The sequence below is a fragment of the Megascapheus bottae genome, chromosome 2 (genome assembly GCF_031878675.1).
Source record: "Megascapheus bottae isolate mThoBot1 chromosome 2, mThoBot2.hap1, whole genome shotgun sequence".
Classification (NCBI taxonomy): domain Eukaryota; kingdom Metazoa; phylum Chordata; class Mammalia; order Rodentia; family Geomyidae; genus Megascapheus; species Megascapheus bottae.
The window spans coordinates 89,422,424-89,437,723 of record NC_143510.1 but is presented as its reverse complement, the minus strand read 5'-3'; the positions used below and the strand labels follow the sequence as shown (position 1 = coordinate 89,437,723).

General features: G+C 56.1%; 1 protein-coding gene across 1 annotated transcript; it reads left to right on the top strand.

Moving 5' to 3' along the window:
* The first annotated feature begins 674 nt into the window (after positions 1-674).
* Mfng (MFNG O-fucosylpeptide 3-beta-N-acetylglucosaminyltransferase) lies at positions 675-13,242 on the top strand. Its single transcript, XM_090328658.1, has 8 exons — positions 675-1,085; positions 4,232-4,280; positions 4,594-4,696; positions 5,551-5,704; positions 9,094-9,179; positions 9,985-10,150; positions 11,307-11,392; positions 12,436-13,242. Exons 1-8 carry the CDS (start codon positions 831-833, stop codon positions 12,500-12,502), a joined length of 966 nt encoding a protein of 321 aa, XP_090184784.1. The 5' UTR covers positions 675-830; the 3' UTR covers positions 12,503-13,242.
* The last annotated feature ends 2,058 nt before the right edge of the window (positions 13,243-15,300 follow it).

Genomic DNA, 15,300 nt, shown 5'->3' with positions numbered 1-15,300 from the left:
AGACATGGGAGCAGGACGCTGCACAGAGGGGTGTGTGTGTGTGTGTGTGTGTGTGTGTGTGTGTGTGTGTGTGTGTGTGTGTGTGTGTGTGATGTGCATGCCTGATGTCCAGAACAAGATGGTGTCAGTGGAAAAGGCAGGGAGAGGTAGCCATGGAGCTTGCCCAGTGAGCTGGAGCACAGGGTGAACCACAGCTGGGCTGGTGCCTTGTGGAGAGCTGCCAGGCTTTCACCTGGCTCTAGGCCTGAATTGATGGATGATCATATCCACTCCCGGGATTTCCTAAGAATATAAGAATTGAGAGGGGCCATCAGGGAAGGCTTCCTGGAGGAGGCATCCCAGTGCTGAACCTTCAAGTCCAGAGAGAATTCAGCCTGGGAGGATGGAGGGAGTTGGGCAAAGCACCTGGGAGGAGAAAAACTGAGTGCACTAGGACACCATGCAATAATGTGTGCCTAAGGAGTGGGGGCAGGTCTGTGTGTGAAGGCTGGAGCCTCCCCTTCCCCGCCCCCAGCACCCAACTCTGGTTGCTACCACCTCCAGAACAGCAGCTGGCAGGGCGGGCTGGCCACCCCTCAGCAGGGCCCCCCTGCAGCCACCTCTGGGGCCTGGCCCCGCCCCCAGGGCTGAGCGGGGCGGGGCCACCGCCCAGTGGTGTCCGGCTGGCAGGAGGAGGGAGCAGGTGGAGGGCGGCAGACGGCAGAGCCCGGGCCCATCGCCTCTGCCCTCCGTGCCTGACCCCCATGCCTGCCGGGCTCTGGTGTCTGCCAGGGCCCCCGGCCCCAGGCTGGCCTGTGTCACTTGGGGGCTGAGTCTGGGGTCCCAGGCTGATGCCGGGCCGGCTGCTCCGGGGTCTGTTGGGAGCGCTTCTTGCCCTCCTGTGCATGGGGCTCCTGTCCCTGCCCTACCGCTCAAGCCCGTCCCCGCTGGGGGAGCAGGAGACCCCCAGGCCCAGCCAGCCAAGCCCTGGACCCCGGGTGCTGAGGCTGCAGGACATCTTCATTGGAGTCAAGACCACCCGGGCCTTCCACCGCTCCCGCCTGGACCTGCTGCTGGACACGTGGGTCTCCAGGGCCCGGCCACAGGTGAGGCCACGAGAGGCAGCGGTGAGGGGCTGGGGTCTGCCGGGAGGCAGAGGTGGCGGAGGTTTAGGCGGGGCCTGCTGAGGAGCGGGGCTTCCTTCCAGGCGCCTGGCAGCCCCTGCCAGCCGCGGGGTGGGGCGTGCCAGGGTTTCCTGTGCCTGCTTCCTGGGGAGAGCCTCCTGAGGGGAGTTGTCCTGGGCAGGGGGTGGGCAGGAGGGTGAGGTCAGGTGAGTGTGTGTGCGCACGAATGTGGTAGGCACACGATGAGAGGTGGCGTGGGGGCCACACGGGCTTGTGGCTCCTGTTTCCCAAGAGAAAAGGCTTCTGCACACCCAGCTCATCCCCTCCCACCCCAGCACAGCCATCGATGTGGGAATGCGGGACTTGTACACACACGCACACTCGTGCACATACACACGCATGCGTTTACACACATCCTGTTCTCACTGGCTGCTGGCTCTGTAGGAGGAAGTGACAGTCCTTGGAGAGGATGTCCAGGAGAAGGGGACAGTCAGGTCTTGAAGAGGCCAGGATCCCCTGCCTCGCTTTCCCCCCTCTCTGAGCTCCTCCCCATGAACCCTTTCCCAGCAGGCCCTGGAGGCCCCGCTTGTCCGTGGGTGGGGGAAGGCACACAGCCTCACCTCTTGGGGAGACTCTGGTCCCTGCGGAAGCAGACAAGGCCAGCTCTGGCCGCAGACCTTCCTGTTTCTTGGGGTGCTCCGTGTACCTCAAGCTTGGCTTCACGAGGTCTGGGACTCTTCCTGTCTTGTCTTGCTTACTGGACTGGTGCCTTGTCCCGGATGAGGAAACTGAGGCCTGGAGGAGGAAGTGCCTGAATTGGCTCACCCAGAAGGCCTGAGGAAGCAGAATCCCCCCAGGCAGCGGGTTCCTTCCTTTTCCATGGAGGTTGAAGCCCAGAGAGGCTGCAGCTGTGTGGGCACGAGGGGGACCTGGAAGGCTGTGTCTGGCAGCCATGACCCCTGTGTGCATTCAGACAGCTGTGCCAGGGGACATCTGCTTAGCGGCTTCCCACCTGAGGGTCTGTGTGTCAATCAAACACCTCACTCCGCTTGCCTCTCCCGGCTACCCTCATAGTGGCTATGCATTTCCCATTTGTGGGGGAAGAGCTGGTGAGGGGGAGCCAAGGCAGGAGATGAACTCACTAACTCAGAGCCTAGCGCAAGTGCCAGTCTTGCAATCTTGTCCTTGAAGTTGATCACGGTTTGAAGTCAGCCTGGGTAGAAGGCAAGTCCAGGAGATTCTCACCTCCAATGAGCCACCAAAAAGCCAGAAGAATAGCTGTGGCTCAAGAGGCAGAGTGCTGGCCTTCAGAACAAAAGCTAAGGAACAGTACCCAGGCCCTGAGTTCAAGTCTTCCTGCTAGCACAATTGAGAAAAAGGAAAATAAAAACAACAGGCCAAGAGGAAGGTGGGGGACAGAACGCCCCTGATGTATTGGTCTGTATAGTCCTGGGGCTGTCCCACCCACCCCCCTGTCCCATCTCCTCCCTACACAACACAAGTGCTCTGTCCCGGGCCTGAACTAGTTAGCTTTAGCCTGGGTGCCCTGCTGGTTAAAGGTGGTGGGTGGCAGGCGGCCTTTGCCACAGCAGGCTTTGTCCCAGCAGAGGGGCTGGGCTGGGAGGCAGTTTTGTGTGTTTTGAGCTTGTGGGACCTTTCTCTTCTTGCAGTCTCCCTGGGGAGGGGGCGGGGCAGGGGGGAGGGGGCAGGCTCCATAGCTCCAGTCTTCAGCTGGCAGATGGTCCCAGCTACTCCCCTCCCCTGGCCTGGCAGGCTGTGAGCCCCTTTGTTTGCCCGCCTGTGAAGTTTTAACCATTGTCAGGGTTTTAAACAAATCAAATGCAGCCCCAGGCTTAGGGGGAGGCTCTACCCTCTGTGCCAGCTTCAGTGTTCCAGCAGCAGAAACCACCAGCAGCTCCAGGGTCCCCTCCCGTCCTGGGGCTCTGTTCATCACCCAGCTTCACTATCCTGATTTATTCAAGCGTTTTCAGTCCTCAGCAAAGATTCCTGCAGCCTGTCCAACCCACGCTGCAGACGTGAGAGTGTTTACTGGTGGCTGTTTTTGTCTGGGATTCAGAGTTGAAAAGCTCCCCTCCCGGCTTGCTATGTGCCTAGCCCATGGCCTGACTTCTTTTACAGGCTCCCTTGGGGACTGTGTTGTAAGCAGACTTGGGAGACCAGATGCCACAGGAGGCAGGGAAAGGTGACAGCCTGCTGCCCAGCAGGGGGCGCAGCGGGCTAGTCTGTGGCTGGCCTTGATGGGAGGGGCTGGGGTGGGAAGAGATGTGGAGGATCTCATTTGCAGGGTGGGATGAGTGGGTGGAGGGTATGGGAGGGAGGCAGTGCCTGGCACAATCTTTTATTATTTTTACTATTACTATTATTGGTGTGTGTGTGTGTGTTGTGTCTGCTGCTGGGGAGCTAGCCCTAGGCTTCAGGCATGCCCAGCAAGTGCTTTACCACTAAGCCACAAGCCTTTTGAGAGGCTCACATTGTTAAGCCCTCCAGAAAGGAGTCATAGGCTGTTGGGATTAGGGGTGAATGGACGGGGACTCAGGAGGCAGACCTCAGGGAGAGGAGCTCATAAGGTAGATTCTGTCCAGCCTTCCCCAGTGGAGCCAGGTGCTAGGACAAGGACACAGGCCAGAGTAGGACCGAGGCTTTCTAGTGGGAGAGACCACAGAATAAACCCTTATCATCATGGCTGACCTTTAGGAGACAGGGAGCCATGGAAGGAGGTGGAGAGCAGTGGCAATAGGTGTCGCTATATTCTGGCCTCTGGTCCTTAGGATCTTGCATAGTCCCTGCAGTATGGCGGTGCTCAGAAGTAGGTCTGTGGCCGTGGGCCTGGGGAGGGAAGACCTGGTTCCCTCCTGACCCTTTCTGTGCCCAACCATGTCTGAATTTCCCCTGGAAAGGAGCCTGGCTTCATGGTCCATTCCTCCTTTTCTACAAACCTCATGGCTACACCCGGCAGAAGTTGAGTGTTTTTCAAAGTTAGGTGGTGTGATACGCAGTCACAAAGGGGCACACTGGCTGGGAGAGTGGTCACTGGAGGAGGTCAGTGGTGTGTCCATCAGAAGATGCTCCATGGCTCACTGGAGTCCTGTGTGTCTTCTCCTTTCCAGACATTTGTGTTCACTGACAGCCCAGATGACAGCCTCCATTCCAGACTTGGTAACTGCCGGTGGGGAGGGGGCAGAGCTGGGGCAGAGGTAGGGAGGGCGGAGGGGGGGAGGGGAAGGGAGGTTAGGAAACTAGCTTGGGGGGGGGGGCAGAGCAGACATGGAGAGGGCTGCTGGTAATGGCCCAGGACACCCGCGACAGTCCCCCAGCTCTGTGGGCCTGAGGGCCTCAGTTTGGCTCTTTGTAACCTGGGAGTGATAGTCTCCTCTCCTCTCAGGGCTTTGGGGTGGAGACTTCATGGGAGATCAGGACATTCAGGGCTGTGGGGAGGGGCTGGGAGGCCCCCTGACTCTCCTCTCTCCAGGGTCCCACCTAGTGGTCACCAACTGCTCTGCGGAGCACAGCCACCGGGCTCTATCCTGCAAGATGGCTGCCGAGTTTGACGCCTTCCTGGCTAGTGGGCTTAGGTGAGTGCTGACCTGTCTATTGGGCCGGGTAACCTTTGTCTCAGGCCAGCTCTGGAATCTAGAGTTGTGTCAAAAACTTGAAGACATGCCGGGTGCGGTGTCTCATGCCTGTAATCCTAGCTACTCAACAGGCTGAGATTTGAGGATCTTGGTTCAAAGCTAGCCTAGGCATTGGACTGTGAGACTCTTACCTCCAATTAACCACTAGAAAACAGGAAGTGGCACTGTGGTTCAAGGGGTAGGGAGGTTGCCTTGAGCTGAAGAGCTCAGGGACAGTGCCCAGGCTCAGAGTCCAAGCCCCACAACCCACAAAAGCAAACAAGCAACAACAACAAACTTGGAGACATGTCAAGCGCCAGTGGCTCACGCCTGCAATCCTAGCTACTCAGGAGCCTAAGACCTAAGGATTGCAGTACAAAGCCAGCTCAGGCAGAAAAGACCACAAGACTCTTGTCTCCAGTTAATCAGAAAAAAGCTGGAAGTGGAGCCTGTGAGGTGGCAGGGCGCCAGCCTTGAGTGAGAAGGCTCAGGGCTAGTGACCAGGCTCTGGGTCCAAGACCTCAGACACACAAATGAAACCTTAAAGACACCCCTGAGCTTTTGGAGTCTGATTCACCCCCTCCCAACTAGCAGACAGGGAGTGAATGTGCTGGGTTCAAAGCCTGCTACTCACCAAGTCTGTGGCCTTGGTCCTCATCTATTAAATGGGGATTCCTTCCTGTCCCGGCTTGCACAACCCAGGCCTGACTCAAAATCCATGCCTTAGTTGGTAGCCAGTCCACCGGAGACGGTAGCTACGAAGGGAGTGGGTTGGCCTGCTCCCACACGCCTGCTGTCCCCCTTCAACTCCGCAGGTGGTTCTGCCATGTGGATGATGACAACTACCTGAACCCCAGGGCCCTGCTTCAGCTGCTCAAGGCCTTCCCGCAGGCCCACGACGTCTATGTCGGCAGGCCCAGCCTGAACCGGCCCATCCGCGCCTCTGAACCGCTGCCCCACAACCGCACGGTGGGTCTGGACCCCAGGCACCTGTCCTCCCTCGGCCTATTGCTGCTGCTCACGGGGCGTGGCCTAAAGGGGCGTGGTGATGGCAGGGGTGGGGCTTACATGAGTGGGGCTATAAGGGACTGAGGCCATCTCAGGGGCAGAGCTAGAGTAGAGAAGGAGAGAAGGGAAGTCTAGTTTGTTGCTGGTGGTTGTGGGATTTGAACTCTGGGCCTGGTCATTGTCCCTGAGCTCTTCAGCTCAAGGCCACCGCCCTACCCCTTGGGCCACAGGGCCACTCCTGGTTTTCTGGTGATTAATTGGAGATGAGAATCTCAAGGACTTTTTTAGTGCCTGGGCTGGCTCTGAACCGTGATCCTCAGATCTCATCCTCGGATTACAGGTGTGAGCTAGATTTTTTTCATTCGACCCATCACTGCAGGTTTGGGTGGTGGCTTCCCTTTTTGGGCCTCAGTTTCCTCTAAGAAATTGGAAGACAAAGTCTAAGTTAGGGGCTCCTTGGGGAAGTCGTGAAGTACCCAGGTAAAGTGAGGGACCCTGGGCCAGGAGTTTGGCCTAGTGGTTAAAGTGCTTGCCTAGCATGCACAAAGACCCGGGTTCGATTCCTCGGTACCACATATAGAAAAAAGCTGGAAGTGGTGCTGAGGCTCAAGTGGTAGAGCTCTAGCCTTGAGAAAGTCCAAGGACAGTGCTCAGGCCCTGAGCTCAAGCCCAGGACTGGGAAAAAAAAAAAAAAGTGAGGGACCCTGACTCCATGTCTGGGCCCCTTACCACCTGATGATGTTACCATGCAGCTGTGGTGCAGATTGTAAAAATGCTAGAGTACTTGTGGGCCGGGTGAGAATTGCTGGTACTCTGAGTGGCAGAAGGCTTTCTTCACAGGAGCCACTCCCCCACCCTCCACCCTTCTTTCCCTAATCAATAACCAATGCTTAAATACCTGGAGAAACAGGCTCAGAACCAGCTTCGCCAGCAGACTCTGACTAGGGCTGCGAGATACAGCATGCTAACTGATGCCTGGTTAAGTTTCACCTCTGGGTAAATTCTGAATTAGTTTTTAGTCTATGTCCATCAAATTGCCAGGGGTCTTCCAGATCCCACGAGGCTGGAGGTGTTGGAGTGGCCCAGGTTCTGAGTGCTCTGCTGCCCCAGAACCCCCAAGTAATAGGCAGCTAGGAGGTTCCTCTCTGGAGGCCGGTCTGGTGCAGGAGCCAGGCCCGCTGTGGGGTGCGCGATCCCTCCCCAGGTCACCATCTGCTTCACTGGGGAAACCAGAGCCTTCATTATCGCAGCTCGTTAGCTTCTGAGCCTTAATTAAATCCTCTTGGGCCCCAGGGTGTGTGTATGTGTGTGTGTGTGTACACACACACATGCACGCGCACGTGCACGAGCGCAAGCAGGCAAGCATTCCCCCAGATTCCCTACTGTTTCTACTCTGACCAAGTCACTGGGCTTGAACAGTTCACCTCAGGGGTTGAGACCTGCAATCTGGAGCCCGTCTTCCTGGCTTTATGTGCCAGCCCTGCCACTGCCTTACCTGACCCAGAATGAAGTCATCTGACTGTGCAGTCTCTACTTGCAGTGTGTTCTGAGCACGGGCACACTGAAGTGTGGCCCACTCTCTAGTTCTTGGGCTGCATGGGTGTAATAACTGCCAGCAAGCTTAGCCACCAGAATCCGATTCAGCTCTGCTGTTTCTTTTGTTATTGTTGTTGGTGGTCATGGGGCTTGAACCCTGGGCCTGGGCACTGTCCTTGAGCTCTTCAGCTCAAGGCTACCACCCTACCCCAGAGCCACAGCTCCACTTCTCATTTTCTAGTGATTAATTGAAGATAAGGGTCTCATGTTCTTTAATGCCTGGTGAGGCTTTGAACTGTGATCCTCAGATCTCAGCCTCCTGAGTAGCTAGGATTACAGACCTGAGCCACCGCACCCCGTTTAGCTCTCCTGTGTTTCTCAGCCACATCTTTCCCATGCTCTTCAGTGGCCTACTGGATATGCTTCAGCCTGACCCCAAGGGGTAGAACTTAGAATCCCGGAGTAGCTGGGCCTGCTCAGATGCTGTTTCGGGCTCCTTGTTCTCATTGCTGCATCCTGGCAATAATGACCCCATGCAACTTGAGATGTGGAAGAAGCTAGCCAGGGGGAATTTGTTAAATCAAAAGATGGCACAGGGGGGCAGGGAGTTTGACCTAGTGGTTAAAGTGCTTGCCTAGCATGCACGAAGGCCCGAGGTCGATGCCTCAGTACCACATACATAGAAAAAAGCCGGCAGTGGAGCTGAGGCTCCAGTGGTAGAGCTCTAGCCTTGAGAAAGTCCAAGGACAGTGTTCAGGCCCTGAGCTCAAGCCCAGGACTGGCAAAAAAAAAAAGATGGCACAGTCCTGATGGGTACCCATGGGTCACACCTATTATCCTAGCAACTCAGACTGAGAGCTGAGATCTGAGGATCCTGGTTTAAAGCCAGCTCAGGCAAGAAAGTCCTTGTGAGACCCTTAGCTCTAATGAACGACCAGAAAACTAGAAGTGGTGCTGTGGCTCAGGGAGGGAGAGTGCTCACGCTGAGCCAGATCCCTCAGGGATAGTGCCCAGGACCCGAGTTCAAGCCCCACAGTCGACAATTTTTTTTAAAGATAGCACAGTCCAAAGGGTAAAGTGTTCTCCCAAAGCTTTAGAGAAATCCATGGGTAGATCTCCAGAAAGAGCTTTGAGGGAGTTGGGGAGGGGTTGGCGTGGGTGAGAAGGGTGAGAGGGTTGAAATCCTAAAGGATTACATGATTATATGATTGAGACGGCAAGGAGTTGGCTGGGTGCTAGGGCTCCCAAGACCAGAGAGAGGGAGAGACAGAGACAGAGACAGAGACAAAGACAAAGACAGAGAGACAGATACACAGAGAGAGAGACAGACAGAGAGAGACAGAGAGAAAGAGACACAGAGAGAGAGACAAAAACAGAGATGGAGAAGAGAGGAGAGGAGAGACAGACAGACAGACAGACAGACAGACAGAGACACAGAGAGAGAGAGTTGATCCTATGGTTTGAACTTAAGGCCTAGACATTATCCCTTGGCATTTTTTTTTTTCTCAAAGCTGACCCTCTATCCCTTGGGCCTCAGCTCTTCTTCCAGATTTTTGCTGGTTAATTGGAGATAAGAGGTTTGTAGGCTTTCCAGCCCAGGCTGGCCTTGAACTTTGATCCTTGGAACTCAATCTCTTGAGTAACTAGGAGTACAGGATTGAGTCACCAGTGGAAACCAGCCTGGTTTTTTCCTAGGCAAGCTGTGATGTAGAGAGCCCTGGGCTGTGCTGGTGAGGTGAGTGGGGGGGCCAAGGGGACGTCTGGATGTAGCATCTCTTGTTCCTATCTCACTAGCTTGACATGTGTCTCTGCAGAGGCTGGTACAGTTCTGGTTCGCTACTGGGGGTGCGGGCTTCTGCATCAACCGCAAACTAGCTTTGAAGATGGCCCCGTGGGCCAGGTAAGCCAACATCCAGGACAGAGGTGTGTGATGGGCCTGCCATGACGACAAGCTACTGTGGCCAGTGCAGCAGAGGGCGGGAGAGGCCACCCATCACTAGATTTGAGTCATAAGTGTGTGGAGAGGAAGTCATCTACCAATCTTCCCCCACTCAGAGTTATACAGCCCCGAACCCCCTGCCATCCCCCGGGGTCGGGGAGGGAAACTTTGGGAGCCTCAGTTTGCACATCTGTAAAATGGACCTGAAAATATAACGGCCTGTGGTAGCATAAAAGTTAAGTGAGCGAATGTCTGGGCTTCATCTTCTAGGAGCCAGGGCCACCTCGACCACTTCTGCAGTCCCCCCTCTTCTGTCTGAGCAGCCATTGCCAAGGGTAGAGGCTCTCAGAAGAGCCTCTCAGGAGAGGGATGGCTTCCTGGAGGAGGTGGCCTTTGACATAAGCTAGCCCTAGGTGAGCACCAGAAGCCAGGGCACCCAGGGAAGCAGATCTTGGCTCTGCGGATGAATTCTGACATTCTCATAGTGCCCAGGCCTGCCTCCACGCCTGTAATCCCAGCTGCACAGGAGGCTGAGATCTGAGGATCAAGATTCAAAGCCGGCCCAGGCAGGAAAGTCCATGAGACTGTTATTGCCAATTGACCACCAAAAAGCTGGACGTGGGGCTGTGGCTCAAGTGGTGGAGTGCCAGCCTTGAATGAGGAAGCTGAAAGACAATGTGGCCATGGGAGCAGGTGCTGGCCTTGTGGGAGGCTCGGGGGAGGAGGCTGGGAGGGAGATCGCAGCCGGCTCTGCTCCCACCTGCAGTGGCTCCCGCTTCGTGGACACTTCGGCACTTATCCGGCTTCCTGATGACTGCACAGTGGGTTACATCGTGGAGTGCAAGTTGGGCGGCCACCTGCAGTTCAGCCCCCTCTTCCACTCCCACCTGGAGACCCTGCAGCTGCTGGGGGCCGCCCAGCTCCTGCAGCAGGTAAGCCGGCCGCAGGGCCTGTGACCATGCAGGGTCCCCGGGGGAGCTGGAAATCAGTGGGAGGACGGGGCCTGGCTGTGCCCCCTGGATGGGGAAACTGAAGCCTAGGGTGGCCAAGGATCCCAAATGACAAATACTACCCATGCCTTTGAGATGAGCCGGTCTCTTTGTGCTAGTACTGGGCCTTGAACTCAGGGCCTGGGCACTGTCCTTGAGCATCTTTTGCTCAAGGCTAGCCCTCTACCACTTTAGCCACAGTGTCACTTCCAGCTTCTTCTGTGTATGTGGTACTGAGGAATTGAACCCAGGGCTTCATGCATGCTGGGCAAGCACTCTACCACTAAGCCAAACTCTCATTCCTCCTGAGCACTTTTGCTCCAGGCTAAAACTCTACCACTTGAACCATAGCTGTACTTTTTGGTAGCTCATTGGAGATGAGAGTTTCATAGATTTCCCTACCTGGGCTGGCTTAGAACCATAATCCTAAGACCTCAGGCTCCTGAGTAGCTGGATTTTGGGCTTGAACTCTGGCTCTGTCCCCAGGCTCTTCAGCTCAAGGCTACTGTCCCATCCTCAAGCCATAACCCAGTTCCTGTTTTCTAGTGATTAATTGGAGATAAGAGTATTGCCCTGGCTGCCTTTGAAGAGTGCTCCTCAAATCTCAGTCTCCTGAGTAGCTAGGATTATTTTGGGGTGTTTCTGACGGGAAGTTGGAGTCTGGAAGTAGCACAGAGGCAGACTGTACAAACATTGTACAGACGGTGACATGAGGTCCAGAGAAGGAGTGCTACCATGGCACCCAGCTACTGCGGGCAGAGGGGGATGGGCCCCTACCTCGGATGCCAGGTGCTCCAGTCTCTTTGCTAGAATCCTGCCCCACATTCTCCTGCAGCTCAGCCTCTGTAGAGGAGGTTTGCAGGGCACAGCTGCCCTGGCTGGTGGGACAGGGGGACCCTGGGACTGTGGGCATGCCACTCTCACTGTCCACGGTCCAGTACTGTTCCTTGCCCAGCAGCTGTGCCCAGGGTAGGGGTTCTGTGTGGAGGCCGGCTGGCTACGCCCCTCCCATACACCTGGCAGCCTCTGCTGCTGTCCTACGCTGCCCCTCTGAGGGGTCCCCGGGTGGACCTCCCCAATAATGTCTTTCCCTGTCCAGGTCACTCTCAGCTATGGGATCTTTGAGGGGAAACTCAACGTCATCCAAATCCAGGGCCCCTTCTCTCCTGAAGAGGACCCTTCCAGGTGGGCGTGGTGCTTCACTTATAGGATGGGACTGGGGGCGGAGCCCAGCGCTCCCAAGATGGGGAGCCAGGGGGAGAGGAGTACAGCAGTGGACTCCAGGCCCTGCTCCACCACAGCTCTGCTGTGTGACCTGAGGTGTGTGTCTTGCCCTCTCTGGGCTTGCATCTCCTCAGATGTAGCTCTGGGAGGCTGGAAATGGTGGCTGTGAGGGACTCTCCCATCTCTGAGCCACCACGCTAGTTCAGGAGCTCGTGGAAGATTGTCCTGTCTGTCAGCGTGAGGAAGGGGTTTCTGTCCTAGGGCTTCAGGCTCTCAGGATGGGGTGGGGAGTTTTATTTGTGATTTGGAGGGTCTTTGCTCTTAAATGGTTCTGTGTATATCCTAGTATTGTAGCATAAACTCAGGGCCTGGACTCTATCCCTGAGTATTTTTCTCCCCCCACCCCACAAGGCTAGCATTCTACCACTTGAGCCACAGCTCCACTTCTGACTTTTTTTTTGGTTCAGTCCTGGGCTTGAACTCAGGGTCTGAGCACTGTCCTTGGACTTTCTCAAGGCCAGAGCTCTACCACTTGAGCCTCAGCACCACTTCCGGCTTTTTTCTATGTATGTGGAACTGAGGAATCGAACCTGGGTCTTTGTGCATGCTAGGCAAGCACTTTAACCACTAGGCCCAACTCCCAGCCTTTTTTTTTTTTTTTTTTTGTGGTTAATTTGAGGTTAGAGTCTCAACCTTTCCTGCCCAGGCTGGATTTCGACCACAGTCCTCAGATCTCAGCCTCCTGAGTTGTTAGGATTACAGACGTGAGCTACCAGGGCCTGCTTTAAATGTTGTTTCCTAGATGGAAGAGGGTTGGGGGGGACAGCCACTCTGCTGCCAGCAGCCCAGGGAGATGAGAGGTTGAGCTGAGCCCCTATGGGTACAGAGCAGAGCCCAGAACTGAACCAGACCCCTCCCCCAGCATCCTGGCCCCCAGCAGTTGGCTGAGCCTGGCAGGCTGGGCTGACCGTTCCTGTGTCCCTCTGTCTCTGTCCTCTCTGCAGGTTCCGCTCCCTTCATTGTCTCCTCTACCCAGAAACACCCTGGTGTCCCCCGCTGGTGGCCCGATGACCTGAAAGTGCTGGACAAAGGTGGACGCAGGCTTCAGGCGGCCCTTCTCCCTCCCAGGGCGTCACCAAGGGCCCTGGACAGGGCTGTGGAATAGTGGTTAAGCCCCGGGTCTGAGTGGTGGCTGGTACTGGAGGCGTGCCAGCCCGGGGGCGGGGGGCAGGCACTAGCCACAGAGGCTCCTGAGACTGGCAGGTCACTGCCTGCATTGAAGGCAGGAAGTATGGATACTGGGCTGGGGCCCCGGGTCCTGGCCCTTCAGAGTGACATAGGTCCTGGTTGGGTTTGGCTGTGACTCCGGTCTGTGTGTCCCTAGTGCTCTGCTCCTGGGTCAGTTTTCATGTCACCTAACGAATGCAGAGCTGGTGACTGCTGCAGGCTGCTGTCCTGTGCTGTTCGTCCAGTTCTGCTGAGAAGCTCAGCATCCTTGGCCCTATGTGACCACTCATGGTGGCTACCAGACCGTTGAGACTGGGTGTCTGCTTGCTTTCCCAGCCTCCCTGGCTATGAAAAGCTGCTGTATGACCCAGCCTCTGACCAGTGGAACCTAAGCAAAGCTGACAGAGGAGTTTTTGAGGGTGTGGAGGGGGGGGTTGTGAATGTAGATGTGATGGCTGGATCTGGGGAAGCCACTTTACCACCACGAAGGAAAGACCAAGACAATCACCCACAGATGTCTCCTCCAGTAATGGATTCCGTAGGAAAGTAAAGCTGGGCTTCATTAAAGTCTCTCTTGGTCCAGATTTCTGCTGTCTACCAAATGTCTCAGTCTGGCCAAGGTCTTTGGCAGGGGATCCTGGTCTCCGGAACCTGGATACTGCCTGCCTGTGGCAGTGGTGTGAGAGGCAGGTTGTGCAGAGCCGGCTTAGGGGGCCATGAGTGGGCCTCCTGTACGTCTATTCGGAGGGATGCATGGGACATGTGTGCATCACACGTGTGCCTGACATGTGCTGAGGCCCATGCTGGGTGTGGCTTCTGTTTTGCTCCGCCCTCGGCGTGGGGCTCAACCCCCCCTCGACGTCTGATGGTGACCACAGAGCCCGGGAGGCAGAAGTGCGGCATTTGACAGCCGGGGCAGGCGCTGAGGAAATCCCATGATTCTCTGGAACTGCCCGTCCCAAACCGAACATCAGTGGTAATCCTAGCTACTCAGGAGGCTGAGACCTGAGGATCGTGGTTCAAAGCCAGCTCAGGCAGGAAAGTCTGGGAAACTCTCATCTGCAATCACAAAACCGGAAGTGGTGCTGTGGCTCCAAGTGGCAGAGCACTAGCCTTGAGCAGAAAAGCCCAGGCCCTGAGATCAAGTCCCACCATCAACAACAACAAAAGCTGGAGGTGGCGCTGTGGCTCAAGAGGTAGAGCACCAGACTTGAGCAAAAGAGCCAAAAAGCTAAGGGAAAGTATAAGCTCAGGAAAAATAAAATTCTGGTCCTAAAGAGGCTGGGGTACGGAGGCCTCTCTTCCCCGCCTGTGTTGTGTGCAGGCCAGTTACTTGATCGCCACACCTGTGGCTGACGTGTCTGTGTCCATGAAACCTTAGCCCTCCGTTTTCTGGGAAGGAGGATCCTTGAAGTCCCGCAAGGGACTGTGGGCTGCCCTTCCGGTCGGGTAGGGCCAGGCACAGGCTGGGGCACATGGGCTCCTCCAGGCCTGATCTGTAATACGTGGCGGTGGGTGTGAGTGTGGCCCTGGTGGCCCCCAGGGCCTGCAGCTGGGGGGACAGTGTGATGCCATCCCCAGCTGCTGCCTTGCTGGGCACCAGCAGACTGCTGGCTGGCTGGCCTGGTTTTTGAAGCAGCAGCAGATTTAGGGGTTATTGAAGGATCACGAGGGTCGGCTGAAGGGAAGAGGGCTCTGACCATCTGCTGCCTCCATTGTCCCCGAAAGCTGGGGGAGGAGGGAGAGCCAAGTCAGCAAGGGTGGAGGGAGGAGAGGGCTGGTGGGGGGGAAGCCCATTTAACCCTCTGTCTGCCCATGTGCTGTGTATGAAGCTGCCTGTGCGTGTGCTAAGGGACCATGGGGTGTAAAAGGGGACCCCAGTGGCCTCCTAGAATCCTTTTGCTGTGCCCTGTAGCTTCCTCAACTTTTGTTTTGTTTTTTGGTGCCCATTGTGGGGCTTGAACGCAGAGCCTCGTCACCATTTCTGAGCTGTTTGGTTCAAGGCTGGTATTCTACCACTTGAGCCACAGCTCCATGTTTGGTGGTTTTTTTTTTGGAAGTTTAGTGCATATAAGAGTCTCATGGGGGCTGGGAGTTTGGCCTAGTGGTAGAGTGCTTGCCTAGTATGCACGAAGACCCGGGTTCGATTCCTCGGTACCACATACATAGAAAAAAGCCAGAAGTGGTGCTGAGGCTCAAGTGGTAGAGCTCTAGCCTTGAGAAAGTCCAAGGACAGTGCTCAGGCCCTGAGCTCAAGCCCAGGACTGGCAAAAAAAAAAAAAAAAGAGTCTCATGGACTTTCCTGACAAGGCTGGCTTTGAACCCTGATCCTCAGAAGAGGTCTGCCCTGTCCTCCCTAGAGTGGAATAAGTTTTGAGCTACAAGTGACTGTCCCTTGGGTCCTGAGATGAGATGGGCAGAGAGCAGAAGGCTGCACTATAAGGAGGGGCCTGGTCTCTCCCAGTGCAGGGATGGGGGGGGGATGGGAGGAATGGGCGTGGCCCTGGGTGAGCCCACCCCTTTCCAGCCTCTGCCCCTCTGGTGAGCCAGCCTGGAGCCTAAGTGGGCGGGGTGGATGCCCCCCTGAGGCTGGGGTCTCAACTTGACCCTGATGCAGACATAGATGTTGTTGGAAGTAGAGA

Coding starts and splice junctions, on each gene's coding strand:
- Mfng (XM_090328658.1), top strand. CDS start 831: ATGCCGGGCCGGCTGCTCCGGGGTCTGTTGGGAGCGCTTCTTGCCCTC. Junction 4,281..4,593: donor CAGCCTCCATTCCAGACTTG/GTAACTGCCGGT, acceptor TCCTCTCTCCAG/GGTCCCACCTAGTGGTCACC. Junction 5,705..9,093: donor CGCTGCCCCACAACCGCACG/GTGGGTCTGGAC, acceptor GTGTCTCTGCAG/AGGCTGGTACAGTTCTGGTT.